General features: G+C 46.1%; 10 protein-coding genes across 13 annotated transcripts; 7 read left to right on the forward strand and 3 right to left on the reverse strand.

The window, feature by feature from the left end:
* Window positions 1-129: 129 nt before the first annotated feature.
* Window positions 130-1,798, reverse strand: LOC119563498 (tRNA dimethylallyltransferase). Its single transcript, XM_037876938.1, has one exon. It carries the CDS (start codon window positions 1,595-1,597, stop codon window positions 173-175), a length of 1,425 nt encoding a protein of 474 aa, XP_037732866.1. The 5' UTR covers window positions 1,598-1,798; the 3' UTR covers window positions 130-172.
* Window positions 1,799-2,347: 549 nt separating this feature from the next.
* LOC119563495 (dipeptidyl peptidase 9) lies at window positions 2,348-7,512 on the forward strand. The gene is made up of 8 exons (XM_037876934.1): window positions 2,348-3,972; window positions 4,027-4,246; window positions 4,350-4,906; window positions 4,966-5,569; window positions 5,724-6,035; window positions 6,102-6,324; window positions 6,615-6,807; window positions 6,871-7,512. Exons 1-8 carry the CDS (start codon window positions 2,966-2,968, stop codon window positions 7,070-7,072), a joined length of 3,318 nt encoding a protein of 1,105 aa, XP_037732862.1. The 5' UTR covers window positions 2,348-2,965; the 3' UTR covers window positions 7,073-7,512.
* Window positions 7,513-8,362: 850 nt separating this feature from the next.
* Window positions 8,363-10,886, forward strand: LOC119562902 (G2/mitotic-specific cyclin-B3). Its single transcript, XM_037876028.1, has one exon. The coding sequence runs from the start codon at window positions 8,652-8,654 to the stop codon at window positions 10,386-10,388; it is 1,737 nt and encodes a 578-aa protein (XP_037731956.1). The 5' UTR covers window positions 8,363-8,651; the 3' UTR covers window positions 10,389-10,886.
* Window positions 10,887-12,531: 1,645 nt separating this feature from the next.
* LOC119557114 (elastin) lies at window positions 12,532-14,053 on the reverse strand. Of its 2 annotated transcripts, XM_037869706.1 has the most exons (3): window positions 13,639-14,053; window positions 13,471-13,578; window positions 12,532-13,255 (listed from the first exon to the last, which is right to left on the reverse strand). In XM_037869706.1, exons 1-3 carry the CDS (start codon window positions 14,006-14,008, stop codon window positions 12,696-12,698), a joined length of 1,038 nt encoding a protein of 345 aa, XP_037725634.1. In that variant the 5' UTR covers window positions 14,009-14,053; the 3' UTR covers window positions 12,532-12,695. The 2 variants fall into 2 exon arrangements, with proteins under 2 accessions (XP_037725634.1, XP_037725626.1); XM_037869698.1 differs by having other exon boundaries at window positions 13,471-14,050.
* Window positions 14,054-14,704: 651 nt separating this feature from the next.
* LOC119557127 (protein lifeguard 1) lies at window positions 14,705-15,245 on the forward strand. Its single transcript, XM_037869714.1, has one exon. The coding sequence runs from the start codon at window positions 14,723-14,725 to the stop codon at window positions 15,155-15,157; it is 435 nt and encodes a 144-aa protein (XP_037725642.1). The 5' UTR covers window positions 14,705-14,722; the 3' UTR covers window positions 15,158-15,245.
* On the reverse strand, window positions 15,196-16,541 carry LOC119557106 (WAS/WASL-interacting protein family member 1). The gene has a single exon (XM_037869686.1). The coding sequence runs from the start codon at window positions 16,494-16,496 to the stop codon at window positions 15,360-15,362; it is 1,137 nt and encodes a 378-aa protein (XP_037725614.1). The 5' UTR covers window positions 16,497-16,541; the 3' UTR covers window positions 15,196-15,359.
* An 878-nt stretch (window positions 16,542-17,419) lies between these two features.
* Window positions 17,420-17,868, forward strand: LOC119561502 (shematrin-like protein 3). The gene has a single exon (XM_037875156.1). It carries the CDS (start codon window positions 17,420-17,422, stop codon window positions 17,831-17,833), a length of 414 nt encoding a protein of 137 aa, XP_037731084.1. The 3' UTR covers window positions 17,834-17,868.
* Window positions 17,869-19,403: 1,535 nt separating this feature from the next.
* On the forward strand, window positions 19,404-19,856 carry LOC119551104. Its single transcript, XM_037860286.1, has one exon. It carries the CDS (start codon window positions 19,459-19,461, stop codon window positions 19,666-19,668), a length of 210 nt encoding a protein of 69 aa, XP_037716214.1. The 5' UTR covers window positions 19,404-19,458; the 3' UTR covers window positions 19,669-19,856.
* Window positions 19,857-20,082: 226 nt separating this feature from the next.
* LOC119551077 (sodium channel protein Nach) lies at window positions 20,083-22,185 on the forward strand. The gene is made up of 8 exons (XM_037860236.1): window positions 20,083-20,279; window positions 20,338-20,544; window positions 20,599-20,788; window positions 20,849-20,982; window positions 21,032-21,299; window positions 21,381-21,609; window positions 21,667-21,951; window positions 22,010-22,185. The coding sequence occupies exons 1-8, from the start codon at window positions 20,083-20,085 to the stop codon at window positions 22,183-22,185; spliced, it is 1,686 nt and encodes a 561-aa protein (XP_037716164.1).
* Window positions 22,186-22,204: 19 nt separating this feature from the next.
* LOC119551087 (carbonic anhydrase 6) lies at window positions 22,205-23,637 on the forward strand. 3 transcript variants are annotated; one of them, XM_037860263.1, is made up of 6 exons: window positions 22,206-22,418; window positions 22,472-22,828; window positions 22,879-23,029; window positions 23,076-23,155; window positions 23,316-23,426; window positions 23,496-23,627. In XM_037860263.1, the coding sequence occupies exons 1-6, from the start codon at window positions 22,278-22,280 to the stop codon at window positions 23,535-23,537; spliced, it is 882 nt and encodes a 293-aa protein (XP_037716191.1). In that variant the 5' UTR covers window positions 22,206-22,277; the 3' UTR covers window positions 23,538-23,627. The 3 variants fall into 3 exon arrangements, 2 of the variants coding, with proteins under 2 accessions (XP_037716191.1, XP_037716200.1); XM_037860272.1 differs by having other exon boundaries at window positions 22,278-22,418; window positions 23,476-23,637; XR_005219528.1 differs by lacking the exons at window positions 23,316-23,426; window positions 23,496-23,627 and having other exon boundaries at window positions 22,205-22,418; window positions 22,886-23,029.
* Window positions 23,638-23,641: the final 4 nt, after the last annotated feature.

Raw genomic sequence — 23,641 nt, forward strand, 5'->3', positions numbered from 1 at the left:
CAACGACCTCCCACTTGCGGTCTATGGTCCCCATTTGTGAGGTGTAGGGTTATCAGGTACTCCTCAAGCCGCTTGCATCAGCAGCAGATCGGTGGGATTGGATTGGTACTCAAAACAACAACAATCGACTCAAATTTACGTAGGTTTATTTATTGCCTAGCCGTGTCTGGTTTTACAATTCCTTATCAGTATCATTGACTTGGCTGAGTGGCCGCTGAGCCTCCTCATCCTCATCCTCTTCCTTCTGCTTCTTCGCTTGATCCGCTGAAAGCTTCGTCTCCTGGTCCCTTTCCCTCTTGCGCTGCCCCTCCTTTCGGCGCTTGTGTTTGTTGGACCTCAGATGCAGTCCCCATTGGTACTCCCCGATGAAGTGTCGCTCGCAGGTGGCGCAAAAGTGGCTAGTCTCCTCATCCAAATCCGCTCCAGGATGCTCCCTTTTGGCCATTGGCTTAAACTCGCATATCTTGTCATTGCGATAGTTTTCAATTATGGTCTCTGCCCGCTGATATACTGCCTCTGGCCAAGCTGCCACATCACTTGTGTCCAATTCGAAGAGATCTGGTACCTGGCGATCCTTGCTGGCCAGGAATCGATTGTTGATCCACTTCAGCTGCTTTTTGGAGTAACGCCGCGTTACAAGCTTCAGTTCTTCGCAGCAATTGCGCAGGAGATCCAAGCCTTCTGGGATCCCATCTTCCTTCAGTTCTTCTTGACTGGGTAGCTTGTAATTATGGTTTCGAAGGTACTCTTCTATTTTTTCATCCTGCTGTTGGTCATATTTTAACAGGTAGGGCACAAACTCCTTGTAACCAATAGTCTGCAGGACTCCAGAGGTATACGCGTGAACGGTGGTGGCATGGTGCGCATTATGGAACTGTCGTAGCTCACGGATGAGTCCTTGAGCTAGCATTCCATCTACCCGAGAGTCTAAGCGGGCATTGAGAACCTCCTGTTGACAGCGCAGCCACAAGAGGATGATGTGGGGATAGCGGAGGGGTCCTCCTAGGCGGTTTCCACCTGGTTGGGCTCGCTGGTCCTCTAACTTCTTGGTTAAAGTCTGCCCCGTGCCTTGATAAACATCGATGGCCCGGATGATCTTGCGCCGGTTGTTGGGGTGGATGCGGTTGGCGCTACCCTTGTCGATCTTGGCCAGATGATGATGTAAGTCCTGAGTGGACATGGCATTCAGGTCTGCCTGGCTAAGATGCTCCCCTAGAGGATTGCCTGCAGCCTGCTTGTCCTCCGAGTCCACCAGGACATCCCAGAGAAGGGATTCTATGTAGTAATTGGTGCCGCCCACCACAATTGGAGGTGTTGCCTTGGAGAGCAGGCGTTCCACGATGGGCAGAGCGGCATTGCGAAAGTGGGCGACTGTAAAGGGTTCCGACGGAGTGGCCACGTCCAGTAGGTGGTGGCGTGCCCGGGACTGCTCCTCCTTGGTGGCCTTGGCGGTGGCAATGTCCAAGTGGGTGTAAACCTGCATGGAATCTGCGCTGATTATCTCGCCCCCGAAGCGTTCGGCCAATTCTAGGGAGAGCTTCGTCTTGCCGGTGCCCGTGGAGCCCAAAATCACAATTAGGGGCACCTTTCGTATCATCTTGGTTTGATTTGAGCCAATTGAAATCAATTAAGGTAAACAAAACCCACACGTTTTCGAACACGTGCGTTCCTCTGGGGACCAAACCACCTGTTGCCGCCAGCTGTTTTTGATGTTTCTACAACTATTTTGCACTTTTCTCAAACTCTCTTATAGATAAATAATTATTCTTAGTTAATAAGCCTATTTTGTGCCTTTAAATTGGTTGTTTTAACTTACAAATCGCGAAATAACCGTAAAAGTTTAAGGTGAAAAGTGTTACCACACAAGATTATGCTGAAAACTGTTGGATTCGCGTTGCCAACTACAGTCGTGATAAGCGGTCCAGTGTTGCCCTCTTAAATTCATAAAAGGCGGGACATTTAAAATTTGTTCGGATTTTCTTTAATTTTCTACGAACTTAAGAACGATTAAAATGTAGGTCGTCAAATTAACAGAAGACCGAAAATAATTATAAAGCGTTTGAAAGTTAGCTTAAACACTATTGGAAGCTACAGCATAGTCCATAATCAGTTATAGTTAAAATGAATATTCGATATAGATTTTCTTAGTAAATTCGAGCAAAATAACACCTGTTGATAAGCTCTTAAATAAATTGTAATTCATATTTTCTAATAAATGGATATCTTCCCCATGCGATATATCGCCGCAATGATTCCACAAAATTTCGCACATCCCTAGCCGCTCGTGCCATCTCCGATTCCCCCGCCAAAGTGTGACCAAAGCACCGCGCCAGGTCAATCCCGCACGGGCACCTAGTATCGTATATCTTTCGTGCATTCTTTTAATTTACCTGCAGTTCCGTTCCGAATAACAAAATTAGATCAATCAATTCGGTTTGAAATTGCCCCCTAGCTGGCACAGCGGAACACAGGGCACACAGAAAGCACAGATTGGCATTTCTTCTGTATATTAGCCGCACGGTGCGACTTTCACTTTTTACAATTCGCACAAGAAAAACAACAACGACAGCGACAGCAGCAGCAAAAACGACAACAACTACAAGAACAAGGGCAGCCAGCAGCAACAAAAAGAAGAGAAGAAGACCCAGAGCGATGAGCGTGAAAAATACCAGAGCGGACAACATCAGGCCACAGAGTGCAGCGAGAATTGTTTAAAAATCGGTGGATTGCACGGCAAATGCAAAGCGAAATAACAATAACAAACCAGCACAACAGGGCCGCCTGTGTGTGTGTGCGTGAGTGGTAGAGAGTGGGTGTGTGTGTGTGTGTGTGCTTGTGTGCTCCAGCGAGAGTGCCAGTGTGTGTGTGAGTACATCGAGTACATTTTGGGGCATCAAAACTTTGTGTGTGTACGTGGTTTGGATTGGATTCGCTGCCAAATTGGGTCAGCTCGTAGAAATCCACCATGGAGAGCAGGACCCAGCTTAATCAGTCGAACCAACAGCAGCAGCAGCAGAGGAATCGCCTGGCCTCCTCGCCCAGTCCACCGCTCAGCGTAAATCTCAGTGGAGGACCTAATGCGAATACCACCTTGATGGGCCTGGAACAGGATACAGGAGCCGCATCGCAGCTGGGCAGGAATAACAACAATAGTGGAGGCGGTGGCCACCACCGCAGCCACAGCATCACCAATGCGGCAGCCACATCCTTTGTGAATCTATTGGACGGATTTACGGCCCGCGTCTCCACAGCGGTGAGCGTGGCCGGAGGCACCAGCTCCAACATGCTGATGGACCGCAGCAGCCAGAGCGCCGCCAGCACACCGGGATCCACCCACTCCATAGCCAGCCTGACCAGCATGGGCTCACTGGGCACCACGGCCAATGCCCTGTACTCCTCCATTGGCAGTGCCCTTAACTCGATCACCTCACCCATTCAAGCGGCTGCTGCGGCGGCCACGGCCACAACCACCGAGGTGGTGGTGGCAGCCGCCTCTGTGATCACAAACCACCTCAGCTCACCCACCAGCGGCACACCGCCCCACGGCCTGGATGCGGACGAGGGCGACGATGAGTGCGACGATTGCGAGGAGGACGAGGACGATGCGGTGGATTACGACGGGCACTTTGCCGCGCCGACGCCCAATAAGAGCTGGGCCGAGAACAAGATGGTCGTGCAGGAGATGCGCAAGAAGATGTGCAACCTGTCCTCCATGGTGCCCACCAATGTGCAGTTCCGCCACCTGTCTGATGGTCGTGCCAGGTGCTACTTCCTGGGCACTCCGCCACAGGGCTGGGAGACCACTCTGCTCTTTGCGGACATCAATCTGCAGCAGACAGAGGAGCAGCAGCTCTTGGTGCAGCGCCTGGAGGCGAGTGAATCGGTTGCTGGGAGTCCCACTTTGAGTGCCGGATCCCCCACCAGCAGCAGCCAACAGACGGCATTTCTCTTCAATTCTCTGCTCAGGCCTAGGTGAGATTATATTTTAACTAAGTATAGTCCCAGAACTAAAGATATATTTTATAGACTCCCGTGGAGTCCACTGTTACAGCAGCCCATTCAAAGTAGTGGAGGCAGCGGCGGCAGTGGAACGGCCAGTCCCTATGCTCGGGAGTTCCAGCTGTTGCAGGAGCGGAAACGCCTCTCCACCTGGGGCATCACCTGCTACGAATTGCACAAGCCCTCGGGAAAGCTGGTGTTTCCTTGCTTCAACGACCTGTACCAATGTCTAGACACAGGATACAATGTGAGTATTATTTTTAAAATTAATTTTAGAAAGAATAGGATTTTTAGGATTTTAGTAATACCCAAATATTGTAATACCTTTTCGTTGGTTTCTCTATCGACAGTCTGGCCTGCTGTTTCCCACGCAGCTACGCACCTGCCCGCAATGGACGGCTCTGGATCCGCAGATTTGTCCACAGAACTCCGACATGATAGCGTACATCAGTGACTGCGACTTGTTCGTCACCCACACGCTGAGCGGGCACGAAAAGCGTCTTACCTCCACGTCCAACGGGCGGCACTCATATGTCGACGATGCCCTGAGCGCCGGCGTGCCCTCATACGTAATGCAGGAGGAGTTCAGTCGTTACCAGGGCTTCTGGTGGCAGCCACATTCCAATGATGGAATCTATCGCATTGTCTACGAGGAGGTGGATGAATCGGAGGTCTCAGTGTACACGTTTCCGTCGTCGACGGCCGTGCACGGCAGGGTAGACGAATACCGCTTTCCACGCACAGGTAGTCCCAATGCCAAGTCAAAGCTCAAACTTGTTCAATTTGTACTGAACGAGGCACTGCAAGTCAGCGAAATTGCCATCAAGGATCTGCCGTACTCCCTGTTGGCCGTTTTCAACTGGCTCGAGTATATTGTGCGTGTCGGCTGGACTCCGGATGCTAAATAGTGAGTATATCCTACGGGGAACCCTATTTATTAACATATGATTTCTTTTCACTTACCAGCGTATGGGTGCAGGGACTTGATCGGAAGCAACAGCGTCTGGATGTAATCCTAATACCGCTTGATAACTTCTGCGAGTCCTACAGTAGTCAGGTATCCACGCCTACCGACTCCATAGGCGACCACAGCTGGCGCAGCCTGTGTAGTCGCACAATCACACCACTGCAGGTTATATACACGGAACGTTCGGAGAGTTGGATCAATGTGCACGACATGCTTCACTTCCTGGAGCTGACGGAAACGAGCGTCACCTTCCTGTGGGCATCTGAAGAGACTGGTTTCCGGCACCTTTATTTGGTCACCGCCAGCCTGTTGTTGAACCAAGCAAATGGCCAGGCAGACATTGGATCGGCTGCTGCCCAGCCCAGTTTCGTGGAACAGTCGGCTCTGCAACCGCGCATCCTCACCAAGGTGGCTTTGACCAGTGGAGAGTGGGAGGTGCTAGCCAGGAGTCTTTGGGTAGACAAGGCCAACAAGCTTGTGTACTTTGTCGGACTGCGTGATACGCCGCTGGAGAAACACCTCTACGTTGTCAGCCTGGAGCGGCCCGAGCACATCCGCCTTCTCACGGAACCAGGATACTCCTACCTCGTAGAGTTTGATGATGTACGTATGAAGGGATAATTCTGAATGCTATGAGCAATTCTAAAAATCTAAGAAAATTATATTGATATGCCCAAATAAGTATGCTATGTTATAAATCAATGCTTAGTCTTGACCTTTAAGTTTAACAATTCTAATCTTTTCTTTTTTCCCACAGCAATGCCAATTAATGCTGCTGGTTTATTGCAACATCCAACGTCTGCCCAGTTGCAAGGTGATGCGCGTCAATTCTACATGCTCAAGCGGCGGAGTCAACGGCATTCAGATATCACTGGTTGGCTATCTCAACGAAGGCGGAAAACCGGAGCCGCAGTACTGTCCACAAATTTTCCGACCCCAACTGCCGTCGGGAGATATCGTTTATGCCATGGTCTTCAAGCCGCACAATTTTGAGCTGCGTGTCAAGTATCCTACGGTGCTCAATGTTTACGGAGGACCCGAAGTGCAGACCGTGAACAACACATTTAAGGTAGGTTGACTTGCTCTAAAACTAGTTGCGCTTCATCTAACAGCTTCATTGGACTTCAATTCTTAGGGAAAACATCAATTGCGGATGCACATGCTGGCCGCCCAGGGATACTGTGTCATCTGCATCGACTCGCGAGGATCCCGGCATCGGGGCAAGAGGTTCGAGAGCCACATCCGCGGTCGGATGGGTCAGGTGGAGCTGACTGACCAGGTGGACGCTCTGCGCATCTTGGCCGATCAGCTGGGCTACATTGACATGGATCGCGTAGCTATTCATGGATGGTCTTACGGTAAGTTATATCAGTCATCCTATGGTAATAGAGCTAAAGAAATGGTCTTCGTTGATGGTAGATTTACAATTAGTAGATAGTAGAGGGAAATATACTGCATATTCTGTAATCTAATCAACTCGCATGTCATTCTGAACTTGCAAAAAGATATACAGAATGCTAAATCCTTATCTGTTGAAGAATTTAAATAATCTGGATTTTAGTGATATTTCAGAAAGTTGCATTTATATTCAAGTAATTTTCTCACATTTTTTAGTGTTCTAATATAAACATGATTGTCATTTTTGCAGGTGGCTATCTGAGCCTAATGGGCCTGGTTCAATATCCGAAAATCTTCAAAGTGGCCATTGCCGGGGCGCCGGTCACCAACTGGGAGTATTACGACACGGGCTACACGGAGCGGTACATGGATCTGCCACAAAATAACGAGGCCGGTTACTCGGCCGGATCAGTGCTCGAATACGTAAACTCGTTTCCCGAAGAGTGAGTATATGAGAGACATTTAAATTGAGACATTTCAATTATTACCTTTTTTAATCCGTCCAGGGACAAGCGCCTGCTGCTCATCCACGGTCTAATCGACGAGAATGTGCACTTCTGCCACACCTCCCGGCTGATCAGTGCTCTGAACAAGGCCAACAAGCCGTACGAGGTGCATCTGTTCCCCGAGGAGCGGCATTCGTTGCGTAATCTGGAATCGAATAAAAATTACGAAACGAAATTACTATCATTCTTGCAAAACTTATGAGATTCGTAAATGTCGACGGCCGAAACAAGATCGGTTGCAAGGCAACACAACTAGCCCCGACCCCCGCCCTCGCCCTTTTGCAATAGTTTTTTACATCATTGTCTTTGTTTTTATTTAACTTTTTGTTGTTCGAACACTTGTTTTTATTCGATAAAGAAAATGAGAGCAAAAGAAATTTGTATCATATTTTTAGTATATTTAATTTATAAAAACTCGCAGTTGTAAGTATAATGAAAAGTTTAATGAATGAACATTTTCTGATCCCCGCTATGTGTCGCCCTATATTAGACTCTCCAGACCGAGCAGCTTACTGTAATTAATTTATACTTTTTGTTTTCTCCCACGCATCGTACTCTTAATTATGCTGTAGCTGTGTTTAATTTGCGCAAATGTACATTTCTCCTATCACTAATTTTAAGTTGTGATTTAGTGCGTCTGTACGAATATGTGTGATTGTCTGCGTAAGCGTTTCCCCCAGAATTGGAAAAAAACAAAAATCACCTTAAACTTGTCATGCCTTTGGGGCGGGCCATCAATTACTGTTAGTTCTACGCATGCATATAAAGATATATCTCTTCGATAGACCCATAGCAAGACCTATACATACTTGAATGAGTTTTAAGAAACCCACGTTTGGCTGAAGCAACACAAAACTGAATATAATCTAATATTAATTATGCCTATATATAATCATTAGTTTTACAACTGAAACATGCAAACGTATATATATATATATTTTGTTTAACAATTAAATAAACAGTTGTGTGTAAAATGTGGTGTTCTATTTTTTCCGCAGCAACAAAAGAGGGCAGTACAAGTTCTAAAAGACTTGCGGTAATAATGATAATGGGTAGAGACCAATATTTTCTTTCTGCACCTAAATATATTATTTGCGGGTCCGAAAACTTTTATTTTGTCATTAAAATGGCAAAAAACACAACGTACTTGTGAATAGTACGTTAAGTTTAAAAACAGATAAGTTGCGTATCTTGAAATACGGGTCTAGGAAAGTTAAAAAATTTATTGACTAGATACATTGGGAGGATGTTTGTATATAATCAAGAATCAAACAAGGCATATCAAATTGGTATCATACGATAAATATTTACGTCTAAGTTCAAAAACAGCTATTTCAAAAGACATTTTAAAATAAACCGCTCTCGGGAAGGCCACCCCCAATATTTTCGCTTCCCCCAGAGTTGCATTTCGGTCGATTTCCGCTGCACACTCAAGCGCCGCGCCACGGTCACACTGACTATCGCAAATGCATCTATCGCTGGGCATCTGGCGGTGTTTTTTCAATTTTTTCTCAGTGCTCTTCATCTCTCCGGCCGAGCGCCATAACTCCACAAAACTCCAGCCGGAATAGAATTGTGAGTTTGTGTGACTACGCTACGAATATCAGCAGTAGCCTACAAATCGAGTTGTATCCGCGCCCACACCACCACAGCAAGGACGCCGCCAGCGAGGATCAGATAGACACCAAGTGGAGGAGGACTTGAGCCGCCGCACACTCGCGCGAACAAGAACAACAAACGGCGAGTGCGCTCACACACAAACAGGCATTCAGGCATTCAAAATGGCGCCCACAAAGGCAACAACGCGCGCGGCCATCGTCGGCGGGCATCATCAGATGCAGCAGGCGGGCGGCGGGACGGGTAATCCGCTCCTGGCCCTGGGCGCCGCCACCAGGAAGGGCCTGAACCGCCGGGCCGCCGCCACGGGGAACATCGACCCCAATGCCGAAAACATGCAGACGCGCGCCAAACGCAAGGCCGACCATAGCCCCATCAAGAATGACAAAATCAAGCGCTCGGCGCTGGGTAACCTGACCAACAACGTTAAGATCATGACACTGCATCCGGGACAGGATGAGGAGCAGTCCGCTGTGGGCAAAAAGCCAACGGCCCAGCAGCTGCAGGCCCTGCTGGATGCTAAGAAACAGGACAATCTCGGAGTGAATGTCTTTGCCGCCAGCAAGATGGCAACTCGCGCCTCCAGCAAAGTGGAAGATTCGGTGGAGAACTGTCACAAGGTTCTGGACAAGATTGAGGAGGCGCTTGCCAGGCCCAAGCCGCGTCCCAAGGCAGTGCCCGCCGGGAAGAAGACGGTTTTGGGGGAGGCTCAGTTACCCGCCATGCCAAATCCCATGCAGATTCCTGTGTTGCTGCCGCCCATGCACAATCTGGCCGCTCCCCAGATGGCCGCCATCAAGCCAGTGCGGCGGATCTCGAATGACTTCAACAAGACTGAGGACAGCCTGTACATGTCCGCCCTGGAGGACGTGTCCAGCTGCGATTCCATGCGACTGTCTGGTAATTTTGAGGCAGCGCGTCGTCGCTCCGCCAAGTTACAGCAAAAGACTGAGCAGCAGCCGCAGCCGCTGTTGCTAACACTGCCAGAGACGGCTCCCAGCCAGGTGGTACCCATTTTACCGGTGCCTAAGGATGTAGAAGACTTCGACCTCAAGAACTGGGACGATCCTTTCCAGGTCTCACACTACGCCATGGACATATTCAACTATCTGAAGGTGCGCGAGCCGGAGTTCCCCATTGCCGACTACATGCCCAGGCAGATCCACCTTACCACCTGGATGCGCACCCTACTGGTCGACTGGATGGTGGAGGTGCAAGAGACTTTCGAGTTGAACCACGAGACTCTGTACCTTGCGGTGAAGATTGTCGATCTGTACCTCTGCCGCGAGGTGATCAACAAGGAGAAGCTGCAGCTCCTGGGCGCCGCTGCCTTCTTCATTGCCTGCAAGTACGACGAACGGCAGCCGCCGCTAATCGAGGACTTCCTTTACATTTGCGATGGGGCTTACAACCACGACGAGCTGGTGCGGATGGAGCGGGAGACACTGCGGGTCATCAACTACGATCTTGGCATCCCTCTGTCCTACCGCTTTTTGCGCCGATACGCCCGATGCGCCAAGGTGCCCATGCCCACGCTGACCCTGGCTCGTTACATCCTGGAGTTGTCGCTAATGGACTATGCCACCATTGCGTTCAGCGACTCGCAGATGGCCTCCGCCGCCTTGTTCATGGCTCTGCGCATGCACGGCGGCCCGGGGCAGCTGGACAAGCAGACATGGAGCTCGACGCTCGTCTACTACACCGGCTATCAGCTAGCGGATTTCGCTGAGATTGTGCCCGTGCTTAATGCAGGCCTACATCGCAAGCCACGGGCCACCATCAAGACGATACGGAATAAGTACTCGCACAAGATATTCCACGAGGTGGCCAAGGTGCCCCTGCTGACGAACCAGGAGCTCTTCCAGAGCAACCTCGACCTGAACGAAAGCAATCTGTCGTAGGACAGCATCAAAGTTTAGCCAAATTCACAACGAGCTGCAAAATGTTACGCTTCACTTAGGCTCTAAGACGCAGCAGTCCCCATAGCAACCCGGTCCCGGCTCAAATAGGATAAGACGAACAGCGGATCCCCGCCTTAATCGAAAACTCAGCCCCATGATCTTAGCCCTAGCCCCTAGTCCCAAGTCCCTGGTCCCCACCATGTCCTCACATTTTATTATATTTTAATTATTATTGTGACCTTTGCATTATTGACATGTTTTTGCATAAATATTGTGTTAAGAGTGCTTTTTGTTTCTTTTGCCATGTATTATTGTTTAGTTTTCACATACCGCATACGTACCCACATACTATCAATCTAAACAGGAAAAGCGAAATTATCTCTAACACCCACATCCTCAACATGTAGCCCGATCGCAAAACGATTAATGTTCTAATATATACGCTAGTTTTAAGAGATGCCAGCATTAAATAAACCTAACTCGTAAGCCACCAAAGCAGACATGGATCGCCAAGTAACTTATTCAACACAGATACACAAGCGCAAGGATACGAAACGACTAACAAAGGCACGTGTGTCCTGTACAACCTGGAAATGCGCCGCGATCAACCCTCGAACTGTGTGTGCCATGTGCATCTGTTTCTGAAGTCGTTATTAATGCTGTTATTTGTTAAGCCATTCATGGACTCCCCTCCTCATATCGCTGCCCCTCGGAGGACGCAAACCATCCAATTCCATCCCGCCCCTCCTCAACTCACTTCCTCTCTGCACCGCCATGAATGTTGATAACGTTGCATTGTTCCAGTAACTAGTTATGTATGTACTCAGTGTTATGTATGTATCGTTTTTGCCCAGAGAATACCAATAAACATTTTTACGTCCGTTCAAAAATAGTTACAATTTTTACTTTGAAAGGGGGATCTTGGACAAAATTTAAAAAATTATATATGTATAATAAATCTGCTATTATTAATATGTACTTAACTTTTTATTCCACAGAAAACAATGATACATTTGATATGCTGGAAGTTTCCAAAAAATATTTAATCCATGTGTGAGTGTAAATATTTTTTTCTCTACTCGTTGCCAGGCTGTATTTATATTTTCTCTAATTTCTTTTTGTTTTTTTATTTTTATAGTATTCACAAATAAATTAAAAATTCTACAAGTCTCCAAAATACATTCATTAACGGATTTAACATTAATTAAAAAAACCTTTGAAAGTATTTTATAAATTATCTGGTATTGACTCCATATTAAACTATTGTTTTCTGCTTCGTTCAACATAAAATATAGATACATATTTCCCTAAATCGTTAATTGCAGCGATGAGTCCATAAACTACTGGAGGTCAAAGGTTATTTGGAAAAATCTTTAAAATCCAGACCAGTTTTGGAATGAGTATACCGGGTCCCCATCCCCGTCTATTGTTTTGGGCTCGTCTCAGCTGTAATTGTATTCTTTTTTACGCTCATCTTCGAACAGCTGATAGATGATGACCTAAGGACATCAAACCCTGTCTGGAATCTGTTCGATTTGCTACAGGTAAAACCAACCGATATCATCCGCCCAAATCATTCACAGACCGTCAGTGTGAGTGCGTTTGTCTGTATACTACTGGTTCGGGTTTGAGTTTCCTGCGGTTCCTTGCTTTTGGCGCGCTCTTCTGTCATTTTAGCGCCAAAAATTTGTTAAGGATTGGCGCGGCAGGCTGCGCATGCGCCGCAAGACATCAAGACGTCGTCCTTAGGATGGGTATCCTTATGCCGTTCAGGCAGCAAATCGGCTGCACACCGAATCCCAGCCGATTTATGTCGCTGCAGTTGGCCCCGAAACCGAAAAGGTACCAATCGGTCTTCCTCTGACGCTGATTTCCTACCACCTTTGGCTCGTCTAGAAGTCCTGTGCCTTTGTGTGTTCCTTTTTTTTCGGCTGCCTGCCAGTCAGCCAGGTAGCTCCTGTCCCCTTCAATTGTGTCCTCGCCGGAGAAAAGAATAGGAATAGGAACAAGAATAAGAATAGGAATAAGATGTGTATGCGTAAGGTTATCAGTCTGTATGGGAGCCGAATGCATGTGCTTTATTTTTTCCGGTTCAAGGTGCAACTGGTAACTGGTAACTGGCCAGCATTGCTAATTATCTTGGTTGGGTGTGCAGAAATCAAGTTTATTTCACAGGGCAAACACTCGGAAGGATAGGCGGAGACAGCTGTCCCTGGCCAAAGAGGGAGCCGCCAACTTATGACTACGACTCGGATTACTTCACGCCTCACCACCATCACCTCGGTCCATCCGTAATCCCGTCCAGCTTCAGTAGGCCGGCGAGTTGAAGGCGCCGTTGTAGCCACCCCCGTAGCCACTGCCATAGCCAAAGGCATTGTGGTTGTTGAGCACTCCAAAGGGCCCCTTGTGGACTCCATCCTCCTTGTACTCGGTGTTCATGGAGAAATGGTGATCCCAGTTGTTGCGATCGGCGGCATTGTGATCCGGATAGCGATGGAAGTTCTGGCTGCTAGTGGCAGGACCGTAACCAGCTACTCCGGGGACTCCTGCCACTCCTTGTACTCCAGGGACTCCCGGCACTCCTGCCACTCCTTGTACTCCAGGAACTCCGGGCACTCCAGCTACTCCAGGAACGGCAGGCTGGGCAACTGCACCAGGAACCACTCCATAGGCCGGAAACTGAGCTGGATGGGGATAGCCTGGGTACTGTTGCAAGTAAACTCCTGGATAAGGATAGCCGGGATAGGCGCCAGGTCCTGGAAAGTAACCAGGAGCTCCTGTACCCACTGGTTGCTGTGGCGGAACTCCAGTGGGATACTGAACCGGAACTGCGCCCGCGGCAGGATAACCAGGAGCACCACCAGCCCCTAAAAAGTGGGAAAAAGATTACACAGAGGTAATTTAATTTTTAAATATATTAAACTTCGAAAAGCTTTAAACATTATTCACCAATCTTTCCAACTTTGTTAAAATATCTGAAAGTTTCTGTTATAAATTTTGGGAGTTTACGTTCCTTAATCAATGAAGATCAGTAAAATTAAATATTTTGATTGATAGAAAGTTTTTATGTTGGAAACCTTACCTGTACTTTGAAAACCACCTGAAGAAGACCCTCCTGCAGCTGGATACGGAACTGGAGCCTGTTGGCTTGGAAATCCTGGAGGTGGGTAGGCTGGAAACCGGTTACCTCCTGTAATTGTTAGTGCCGGATTGGGTAACTGATTGCCGGGGAAAGCAATAGAGTTCGTACTGGCCACTCGGACGCCAGAGCCGCCCTGCTCATGGCCATGGGCATCATCAATGGATCCAGTTGCTCCTGCTCCCGCACCGTAACCCCCTCCTAGCTGAGTAAGACCCGGGTAAAGTGGCGAGTTGAGATTGGCCCGCTGGCGGTGGCGACTGCTGGAAATGCCGCCCGCCAAAGTCGAGGCCAGGTTGAACTCCGTCTTTTGATCCTCCTGACTTTCGTCCCGTCTAAACTCCGAGCCCTGAATGGAGGCGATCAAGATGATGGTCAGAGCAGCGTATGCGATTCCCCTCCTGCTGTCCATGGCTTCTGTAGGTATACTAAGCCTCAGAAGCTCTCGGCTCGTGTATTTGATGGTGAGATGGGATGCCATGAGAGCTTAGCTGAGTGTCTATTTTTGGGGTTATCATCAGGGGCTCATTGGCCAGATAGGTGGTTCCAGTCTCATTGAGTTATATTTTCCGTAAATTGAATGAGACAGCTCACACTGCGAAAAATATTGTATATCACAGCTACAATATTTTTCGCAGTTTGAGCTGTCTCATTCAATTTACGGAAAATATAACTCAATGAGACTTGGTTATTTCGATATTTATACACATAATGTCATGTATCATACATGATGTATGCATTGAATATAGAAGGAACTCCTATTACTTGCAAAACACTAGTCCATTATTATCAAATCCTCTATCAAATGTCAAAATTATTAAATAAAGCATTATAAATCTTATTCTTGTGTAAGGAAAAATTAAATTTTTCCGTCTGCCCGTCTTAAGTTTGACTATCAAAATGGGATGCCAACTAAAGACGCAATGAATTTGAGGGGATTTCCCAAGTAATTTTGAACCCATCCCAACATAGATGATAATTATGATCTTCTTTTTTTATAGAGAACGAAAGCTTTCTCAGACAACCTTGTTTACCAGTTCCATAGATTAGCGTTATATATACCTATAGCATTTGTTCCAGTAATCAAGGTTCTTCTACGTAATTCCATTCATCTTTCTTATCGCCATGTGCTGCTGGCTATAAAAGCTGGAAAGAAACTTGGACCACAAAGCAAAATAAATCTAAATACTCCGAGATGCAGTTGTTGGCTGTGATTCTAGTGCTAATCCTGGCCAGTTTGGCTCACTGTCGACCCACATTCGATAAAATCGCGCAGGTCCTTTTGGAGGCGTTGGATGATCAGCCGACCTATTATTCACCAGGAAGGCCACTGCCAGAAGGAGGTTACCCACGTCCGTATCCTGGACCAGGTCCACTTATCCAAGAGGGTTACGAACAGGGCTACGACTATCATTATGGAGGAGGCCATGCCTATGGGGGCTACCAGCAGACACATCCAGCTGGCTATGGATACTATCCACCACCTCGTCCAGTGCATCCGCCCACCGCCTACTATCCACCTCCGCAACAACATGGTTCTTACTCCCAGTCCGCTGTTCCTTCCACTGCCTACTATCCCCACAAGACGCCGGATCCTTATGGAGGCGGTTACAAGCAGCGGGGTTACTAGCGTTCATCTGTCAAATCCCCCGTTTCCATCCAATTATCTGTTGTTTGTTTAAATTTATTTATTAAAGTTTCGTGATTTTCAACAACGAGCTTTGAGAACCGGTTTTGGAGTGCTTACCAAAAGCGATCTTGAATGCGGCAATTACAGAATGTTCTATGAATATATACAACAAGTGGTAGTCGGGGAAGTCCCTCGCCGAGTATCATCTTCGTCTCACATCGATGGGCGCCGAAGGAACTTCCTCCTGACTGGGGGAACGGATATATTTACTGGAACTGGGAAATAAGATGGCACGCTCTTCAGAGGCCTTAATTGAGTGATTTGGCGACGGCGACGGCTGAGGTACGGGCCAAGTTGGATATAGGGGCGATGGTGGGTCCGGATTCTGGGGCGGCAACAGCGGCGGTCGATTGGTGCCTATGATCAGGGTGTCCTTGGTTGGCTGCGTGGGTGGACGTGGCTGGTAAGTGGGATGAGTTTCCGCTGGCCTGGCTGTCGTTGTTTGGGCAGTGGGTGTAATTGGTGTTGGGGTAGTGGGTAGGATTGGAGGTGTGGGAGTGGTGTTAGCCCCATCTTTTTCATCGTTGGGATCGTTGGAATCCGGCTGATCGGGAAAGCGTTGATTGTTGTTCCATTCTGGCGGAGGTCCTCCATTCCATCCTGGTCTGCCTTCCCAGTCCGGTCTAGGTGGCGGTGGTGGTGGTGGTCCATCTCCGCCATTCCAGTCAGGCCCTGGTGGGGGTGGTCCACCTTCGCCATTCCAACTAGACCTTGGTGGTGGTCCTCCGCCGTTCCAACCAGGCCTTGGGGGAGGTCCTCTGCCACCTCCTCGGTTCCATCCTGGTCCTCCTCCGTTCCATCCAGGTCCTGACCCACCTCCGCCTCCGTTCCATCCTGGTCGTGGTCCACCTCCTCCTCCATTCCAACCTGGTCCGAAGCCCGATTGATCCCAGCCTTGTTGATTCTGATTGCCGCTAGGTCCCCACTGCCAGCCTGGAGGCCACCCAGGAGGCGCTTGCTGTCGATTAGGTGGTCCAAATCCTGGCATTGGCATACCCCCTCCCCTCCGGTTGTGACCCATTCCAGGCCTTCCTTGCTGCAGTCTTTCAAATTGCTGCTGTTGGCCAAAGCGGTTGCTGTTTTGCATGGCATTGAGGACTCCATTGATTACTCCGATTCCGGTCAGCTGGGCCCTCACGATTACACCGCCGGCAGAGGCAACTGCTCCTTCGGGTGAGGATACTGCAAACTGGCCGAGGCACGAGCGGATCGAGATGAATGTGAAGAGCCAAGCGAGACAGGCTTGGACGGTAATCCAAGCTGGTGAAGATCGCGGCATGATCGAGCAGTGATCAACGCGAGAGGCGGATTCTAACTGTGGGGGGAATATTTTCGCTCCTCCTATGCGAATATCGTGATGCTTGAATGAGCATTGAAAACCTGTCCGTCGATCGGCGAGAGAATGATTAAGATGAGTAACCTTTGTCTGAGAGATCTGATGGGCTCTCTAACGGAGGTCTCAAAGCGATAATCACGATCATCCTCAAACGAATGGTAAACAAAGACGTTTATTAGCTTAAACTCTCGGAGCACAAATATACATAAAATACGACAGCTATGTCTGTACATTGTATAAAATATTAAATAAGACTTATAAAAAAAGCTCCATTATATGCTGAATAATTCATAAAGAGTAAGGAAAAATTATCATTTAAAGTTTTCAATCATTCTTGCGAATGGTGCGTTTTTCTAGTCGAATAAAATTTACATTCCGAATTACTTTATTATGATAATTTGTTATTGAAATATTGTATATTGTATAATGAAATATATATATCAGAATTTAAACTTGCTAAATTTGGGCTTAGATAAAAATAAAGCCGCAGCTTGTTGGAAGTTTATGTCTTTGTGGGGATGGATGGGGATGGGATGTCCGATGTATACTGACCACTGACCGTCTGTGATTGCTCAGTCTTCCAGCGAGTGGCGCGTGCTCCGCATGCTGATCGTGCCAATCCGTCTGCTACAATAAATCCAGCATAATGCATTAAGTCGCCACTTGCCCGCTGTCCGAGCTAATCTTCCAGAGATCCCGACCGTTTTTATGGGAATACAAAAAAAAAACTTAAAAAAGAAACCATTCAAATGAGCTAGACCACAATGTGTCACCATGGCTGCCCAACTCCATTCCCCAGGGTATAAATAGAGGAGAACTGCGTAGATATACAGCCAGAACTAAAAATGATTCGAAATAGAACCAAGATGAAAGCCCGGAATTCCTATTTGACAATACTCATTCTGCTGATCACCTGCTGTCTGGATTGGACTGGTGCTCTATTCTTCAAGTCCTGGAAGTCGGGAAAAGGATATGGTGCAGTTCCAAACTATGGAAATAATGAATATGGTGGAGTTCAAAACTATGGGAATAATGGCTATGGAAACTACGGCTACGGGAACTACGGTTATGGAGACTATGCTGGAGGATACGGCTATAACTATCCAAATTACCCATCGTATTCGTCGTACTCTCACTCGAACGGCAGAAGAAAGCCATCCGGAAACCGTCAAGGGCGTACCTATTCGCAAATTGCGAGAGTCATTAACCCCGCTCCCTATGTGGGTCCTGGAGGTAGTAAGTTCCTTCCACATACTCCGTTTTCGGCTCTCTGGGGTTGAGCCTTTTCTTATCTAAAATCACATTGTCAGCAGTATTAAACATTAAAATAAACTCAGCGAAAGTTACATCTATCAACAAGTGGTTTAATTATTTTAAGCTCTATCAATCCGCTACTTTTATACGTGTAGATTAAGCTACGATCAAAAGATTTATGATCACTGGCCCGCATTTACGCATCGGACGCGTTCAGTGGATCGCTGCGACGTGATATAAATTTAAATCAAATGGAGGCGCGACACGGCTTAAGGGGAAGACACATGTGGGGCTTACTCCGATCTCCCGGTTATTGGGATAGTGGGATAAGGTTCCTAACTGAGAATTTTTACCAAGTCATAATTTGTGGGGATTTTTTCGGAACACTTATCATTCGCAAGAGAATGTTTTGATTACAAATTTAAACAAATTATGCATGTTTCCAAAGGAACATGAAAAAATGTATACCTGCAATTAAAATAAAAAGTTATTGACTTAGAAATTAAAAAAATGAAAGATATAATTGTATATAATACAAAAGGTTTATTGAAAAGGTGAATTACTTTATTTCATTATAAACATATCTGGGTGAAGTACAAAAATAACTATTATAATTTTGATCACGCATTCTATGCAATTTTATGTTGCTAGGTAAAATGATGCATCAAACAACTTCCGAGGGATTATAGTTATTTGACAAAACCCATAACGAATCATTGACTAAATATCCCCCAATAAAAGTTTTCTAGAAAGCGAGAAGATGTGTCTGTGAATCACAAAATCATTTCCATAAGTTTAAGAAGAAATACTTACATTTTAAACTTTTTATAGGCTTGAGAAATTGCTTAACAGAAACAGTTACCAGTAATTTTCGGTTGATCTGATAATTACCCAGGGCATCATCTGACTGGACTCATCATGGCTCACAAGTGTGGTATATATAGCCACTTTACGATCCTATAGAGATACTTGCGGGTGATTCAGGCCAAGTGATTCAGTTGTTAATGCAGTTGGTCGCCTAGGACTTCCCCTTGTGCGCTTATTGCCATTGAGGAAGTGGAACCAGAAACCAGATCTTAGCTACTATACAGGAAGGAAGACTTTTGCCTAAGTCAGTGACAACTGTTTGCACCGAACATGGCAATTGTTTATGCAAGAATTTGCTAATACATCGCCTCAGATGGCGCACCTACGTCATTACTTCAATCCGTCAGAGTCGCTAATTACAATTTAAATACGTACGAGTTCGAGCATTTATGATGAGAGGCTGTGCTAGGTCGTACTAATAGAGCCAAATCATTCACCACGCAATTAGAGTCAAGATCAGGTGCCATATGTACCTATAAGCTATATATGCCCACTCACGGCATAACGGGTTGCGGTGTGAATGACTTGGCGCGGGCACCGTGTCAGTAAATATTGAGAAAACAAAGTGATCATAAAAAAAACCATATCATACAAAGCGACGAGATCTACGTGAGCGGCAACGCAATTCTCCTGGGGTTTTGGTCGGTTCCAAAACCTGATTGATAAGCCAGCGTCTGAGAACGGCAAGAACCGATCAGCCGCCGATATCCATATAAATATGAATTGGCTGGCCACCGGCTGTATTGTAGTTCAGTACTCGAAGCGGAGCACTTCTTTCCGAGTCATGTCAGTTCAAGGAATTATCCAAAGCCTCCTGGTGGCCCTGCTCCTTCTCCTGGCAGTCGTATCCGGATCCCCGGCCCGGGGATATTACCAATCCCCATCGCGAGGCGGTCGCAGCTATACGGATATTGCCCGAGTGGTTAATCCCAATCAATACGCCTTCCCGGGATCCCGCACCTATCCAGGCCAACCCTTCTGGCCATCGGGATAGAAATAACAATATACTATGTTTGTTTACTACATGTACAAGACGCGTCTCAGGATTAGCTAGACAATGAACTGTTACATATTGTACCGGAAGATATTCAATAGAATTAAGTTTAAGATAAGTACCATAAACAGTGCGCCAAAAACTATTCCAATGGAATAATATAACTGAATAAATGTTATAAAACAATATCTTCAAAGAAGTATTTTCTTGTTAGAACTTTTTTGTCTGCCTTTAGGTATTATTTCCTGACACTACTAATAATTAGGACTGCGTTAATGGATAAAATTCATTAGCTAGTCACGCCCATTTCCTGCTAGTTTTGTTCATAAAAGATAAGTCGAAGCCGTGAATACCAACCAGTATTAAAAAAGCAGTGACTTGAAAAGGATTATAGAAAATAAAACCTCTCTAAACATGGTTAAGCTGGAGTCAACATCCAATGCAATTTGGTGGATCAAAAATCCCAAGGCAGCCAAAGAAAACAAGTCTAAGGGTCAGCGTAAAGCATCCTTGGGGTCTGCTTTTTGCTTGGATATGGCTGATCTTCTGAGGAATATATCTTTGCAGGGATACAATAAGCTGTTGTCGCCCGACTTAACTTTGGGACAAAGGTAAGACAGTTTGCTTCAAGATTACCATGTTTATGTAATGTAAACTACTTTGGGTAAGATTGATTTGGTTGCTACTACACATAGCGACCACCATCTCCCTGGTGGTGGTGCTCTCACTCACCTGGGAGCAGTTTGTGGCCCAATCCTTTGTGATCAATCTGAAGGATCCACTTTATCCGGTGGAAAAGGTTGCGTTTCCTGCTGTTTCCATTTGCCCCAACAATCGCATCTCTCGACAGGCGGTCATTAGATATGCTGAGGAACTGTAAGTAATAAAGATAGATTGTAAATAATAATTAATTGTATATTCTTAATGCAGGAGATTAAACAGTCCGGTGATTCGTCCCGTTGAATATTTTCTGGAGCGCTTGGGTTTCTTTCGCGAGTTATATACCCACGTTGGCGCAACCGTGGACACCGACGACTTTGTCACCTTTCAGACCTTCCTTGATGTTTTTGGCACCTGGAACAACGAGACTTTCTTCGACACTCGCCGCATAATGAAAATGGTATGCAAACTACAGAACATAAAGTGCAATCAATGGAAATATAGCTTCATAGTTCCTCAGTTATCCCCTAAATGCGAAGATTTTGTGCTGAAGTGCAGCTTATCCAATGTAGATATCCCCTGCTTCAGCAGGGACGCCTTTCAGGAGAGTCTCACCATGTACGGCCCATGCTGTACTTTCAATATGGAGAATAGGTAAGTGAAACTTTGGCAAATGATTAAGACTAACCAATCTCATCTCCAGATTAAAGAAACGCCATTTCCAGGATCGCCTGGCCAGCCCGGAAATGGGTCTCAAGGTAGTGCTGAATGACAGCCATTCGGACTACTTTGCCACCGTGCTAAATACAAATGGATATATTGTGATGATTCACAGTGCTGAGAATTATGCCTCGATTAGCTCCTCGAATGTCCTGGAGATGTTTCCGGGTCAAGGAGAGGATAGTTACGTATCGGTCTATGCTCGAGTGGTGGACACAGATAATAGCTTGAAATCTTTCTCCCCTTACGGTGTACGTTTTTTACTTGTATACATTTTATAACTATGAAGACTTTAAGAGAGATCCTAACCACATAAAACATTTATCTTAAAGCGACGGTGTTATTTCGACCACGAGGTTCAGTATCCTGTCAATGACCTGGTAAACAAGACAGTCACCTATGCATACAGCTTCCCGAACTGCATCACCAGGTGCCGAATCCGTAGTATCATCGCCCTGTGTCGGTGCTTGCCCTTCCAAATGCCCGTACAGCTGGTGGAGAACCTCGATGGCGTCGTCTACTGCACACTGGGTCATGTATCTTGTCTCAATCAGTACAAGTGTAAGCTAATGATTTGATCTCTCAAAATTTTCGCCTTCTAAATGGGTTTATTTCCAGTCAAGTGGCGTAATGTCCTGACGGAGAGGCATTTGATTATAGGCTTGGAACGAGAAATCGAGGAGGCTTTATATTGTCCACAGTGTCTGCCTGCCTGCAGCGATGTTCTGTACAAAGTTTCAATGAGTGCTCTGCCCATAGACAAATATCTGGCCACCCTGAAGATGGATGAGAACAACCAGACGGAGTTCAGCACAGATATCTCCCTTCTCAGGGTCTTCTTTGGCGATGCAAGTGCCCACTATTATATCCGGCTACTGAACAATGCCTGGTTCGAGGTGTTCAGTAAGTTTTGGGCTGTATCGCTCCCTTTGATCTTGGTGTATAATACTCCAATTTGCAGGTACTATTGGCAACATAATGTCCATCTTTGTAGGCTTCTCTATGGTGGCCATTTTTGAGGTTCTTTTTTTTCTGACCAAGTACATCTATGAGGGCTGCAATCGTATGGTGGAGCAGAATGTAATCGACCGGAAGGCAAAGCAGTTGGAAACCAAAAAGTTGTATATATGCCCATAAGGAGTCATCATTGCACCTGGAAAATAAAAGTCAAAAAGTTAGTTTTAGTTTTTTCTGTTTTTTTTTGTTGTAAATCTGTAAATGTTGTATACATGTTTCTTGTGGTTAGAAGTTTTGCCTTAACCAACCCGGGGACCAGGAGCCACTTTGGATTTAATTATGACAAAAATGGAAGAGATTGGAACGTAAAAGGTGGCAAAAGACAATCGCCAATTTCTCTGTGGTCTTGTAATGTAAGCAACTCTTCTTATTTGCTGGTCACCGATAATAAAAGCTATCTCCAAAGAGTATTACTTGTAATGTCCCCAAACTGAAGTTAGTAAATTACAATAAAATCCTGAGTGATGAGTTGTCTGTGATCAACAATGGGCTTACTGTCCTTATGAGGATTCCAAAGACTGTGGAGGGAAAGCAGCCATCTCTCTGTATCAGCAGTCAGATTGGACAGGTCTTCGAAGCCCAGCAGCTACACTTTCATTGGGGCTCTGAACGGAATACAGGATCTGAACACAATTTAGATGGTTGTTTTTATGACGGAGAGATGCACATAGTTCATAAGAATTGCAATTACAAAACCAACCAGGAAGCTGCTCTTCATTGTAATGGATTTGCGGTTTTGGCTTTGCTTATAAGTCACCTAGAGGTAGGGAATTCATTAGTATGGTATACCATATTTTCTTATTTCCAACGAAGAATCCAGAACTACAAACTCCAGCCATGAATGAGATCTGCAAGCGAGTCTCTAAGATATCCAAAATGGATGATGACTATCCTCTGGAGGAAGATATGGCTTTGGAAGATGTGTTTGTTGGCATAGACACCCACAAATACTTCGCCTATCAAGGTTGGTACGGCAATCTTGTGAATCTGTTTAAAATGTATCCTTTTAGGTTCCCTTACCACTCCGCCCTGCGCTGAAGCAGCTATCTGGTTTGTTTTTCAGACACCTATCAAAGTGCCCAAGGAACATGTAAGTAGATCAAAGGAGATATGCTCAAAAATAAACAAACAAATTATTAAATATTGAAGAAATTACCAAAAATATTTGCAAGAACATGCAATTCTTCAGTTATAAATTATTAAATAGACCTTTAGAGACCCTTAAATATGTTTTCCTAATCCTTATCCAGTGGAAAAACTTTTGGCGACTAAGGGATTCTCGAGGCCAGCGTGTCCTCAACACCTATCGGGACTTACAAGATGACCATCACCGACTTGTTTATCGAAGTAGAGGCAAGATAGTAAAGTCTTCCACGTAAAAATTTAGTTACAAATTTAAAAATCTTTAAGTTTTATGTAATTGTTTAAAGTGCATTTGTTGTTTAATGCAAAAGCTTACCCAAAGTGCTTGAAGTGCATAGAAGCTTTTTGTCGGTCGACAGCTGATGGCGCCATCAACCCCCAGCCCAAACATCCGGAATTGCATTTTCTATCTGCGTAGCAAATTCAACTGGTG

The sequence above is a fragment of the Drosophila subpulchrella genome, chromosome 3R (genome assembly GCF_014743375.2).
Source record: "Drosophila subpulchrella strain 33 F10 #4 breed RU33 chromosome 3R, RU_Dsub_v1.1 Primary Assembly, whole genome shotgun sequence".
NCBI lineage: Eukaryota > Metazoa > Arthropoda > Insecta > Diptera > Drosophilidae > Drosophila > Drosophila subpulchrella.

Coding starts and splice junctions, on each gene's coding strand:
- LOC119557106 (XM_037869686.1), bottom strand. CDS start 16,496: ATGCCGCGATCTTCACCAGCTTGGATTACCGTCCAAGCCTGTCTCGCT.
- LOC119557114 (XM_037869698.1), bottom strand. CDS start 14,008: ATGGCATCCCATCTCACCATCAAATACACGAGCCGAGAGCTTCTGAGG. Junction 13,256..13,470: donor AGGTGGTTTTCAAAGTACAG/GTAAGGTTTCCA, acceptor CCCACTTTTTAG/GGGCTGGTGGTGCTCCTGGT.
- LOC119562902 (XM_037876028.1), top strand. CDS start 8,652: ATGGCGCCCACAAAGGCAACAACGCGCGCGGCCATCGTCGGCGGGCAT.
- LOC119551087 (XM_037860263.1), top strand. CDS start 22,278: ATGTTTCTTGTGGTTAGAAGTTTTGCCTTAACCAACCCGGGGACCAGG. Junction 22,829..22,878: donor TGCTTATAAGTCACCTAGAG/GTAGGGAATTCA, acceptor TTTCCAACGAAG/AATCCAGAACTACAAACTCC. Junction 23,030..23,075: donor CAAATACTTCGCCTATCAAG/GTTGGTACGGCA, acceptor GTATCCTTTTAG/GTTCCCTTACCACTCCGCCC.
- LOC119557127 (XM_037869714.1), top strand. CDS start 14,723: ATGCAGTTGTTGGCTGTGATTCTAGTGCTAATCCTGGCCAGTTTGGCT.
- LOC119563495 (XM_037876934.1), top strand. CDS start 2,966: ATGGAGAGCAGGACCCAGCTTAATCAGTCGAACCAACAGCAGCAGCAG. Junction 3,973..4,026: donor AATTCTCTGCTCAGGCCTAG/GTGAGATTATAT, acceptor TATATTTTATAG/ACTCCCGTGGAGTCCACTGT. Junction 4,907..4,965: donor TGGACTCCGGATGCTAAATA/GTGAGTATATCC, acceptor TTCACTTACCAG/CGTATGGGTGCAGGGACTTG.
- LOC119563498 (XM_037876938.1), bottom strand. CDS start 1,597: ATGATACGAAAGGTGCCCCTAATTGTGATTTTGGGCTCCACGGGCACC.
- LOC119551104 (XM_037860286.1), top strand. CDS start 19,459: ATGTCAGTTCAAGGAATTATCCAAAGCCTCCTGGTGGCCCTGCTCCTT.
- LOC119561502 (XM_037875156.1), top strand. CDS start 17,420: ATGAAAGCCCGGAATTCCTATTTGACAATACTCATTCTGCTGATCACC.
- LOC119551077 (XM_037860236.1), top strand. CDS start 20,083: ATGGTTAAGCTGGAGTCAACATCCAATGCAATTTGGTGGATCAAAAAT. Junction 20,545..20,598: donor ATTAGATATGCTGAGGAACT/GTAAGTAATAAA, acceptor TTCTTAATGCAG/GAGATTAAACAGTCCGGTGA. Junction 20,983..21,031: donor ACTTTCAATATGGAGAATAG/GTAAGTGAAACT, acceptor TCTCATCTCCAG/ATTAAAGAAACGCCATTTCC.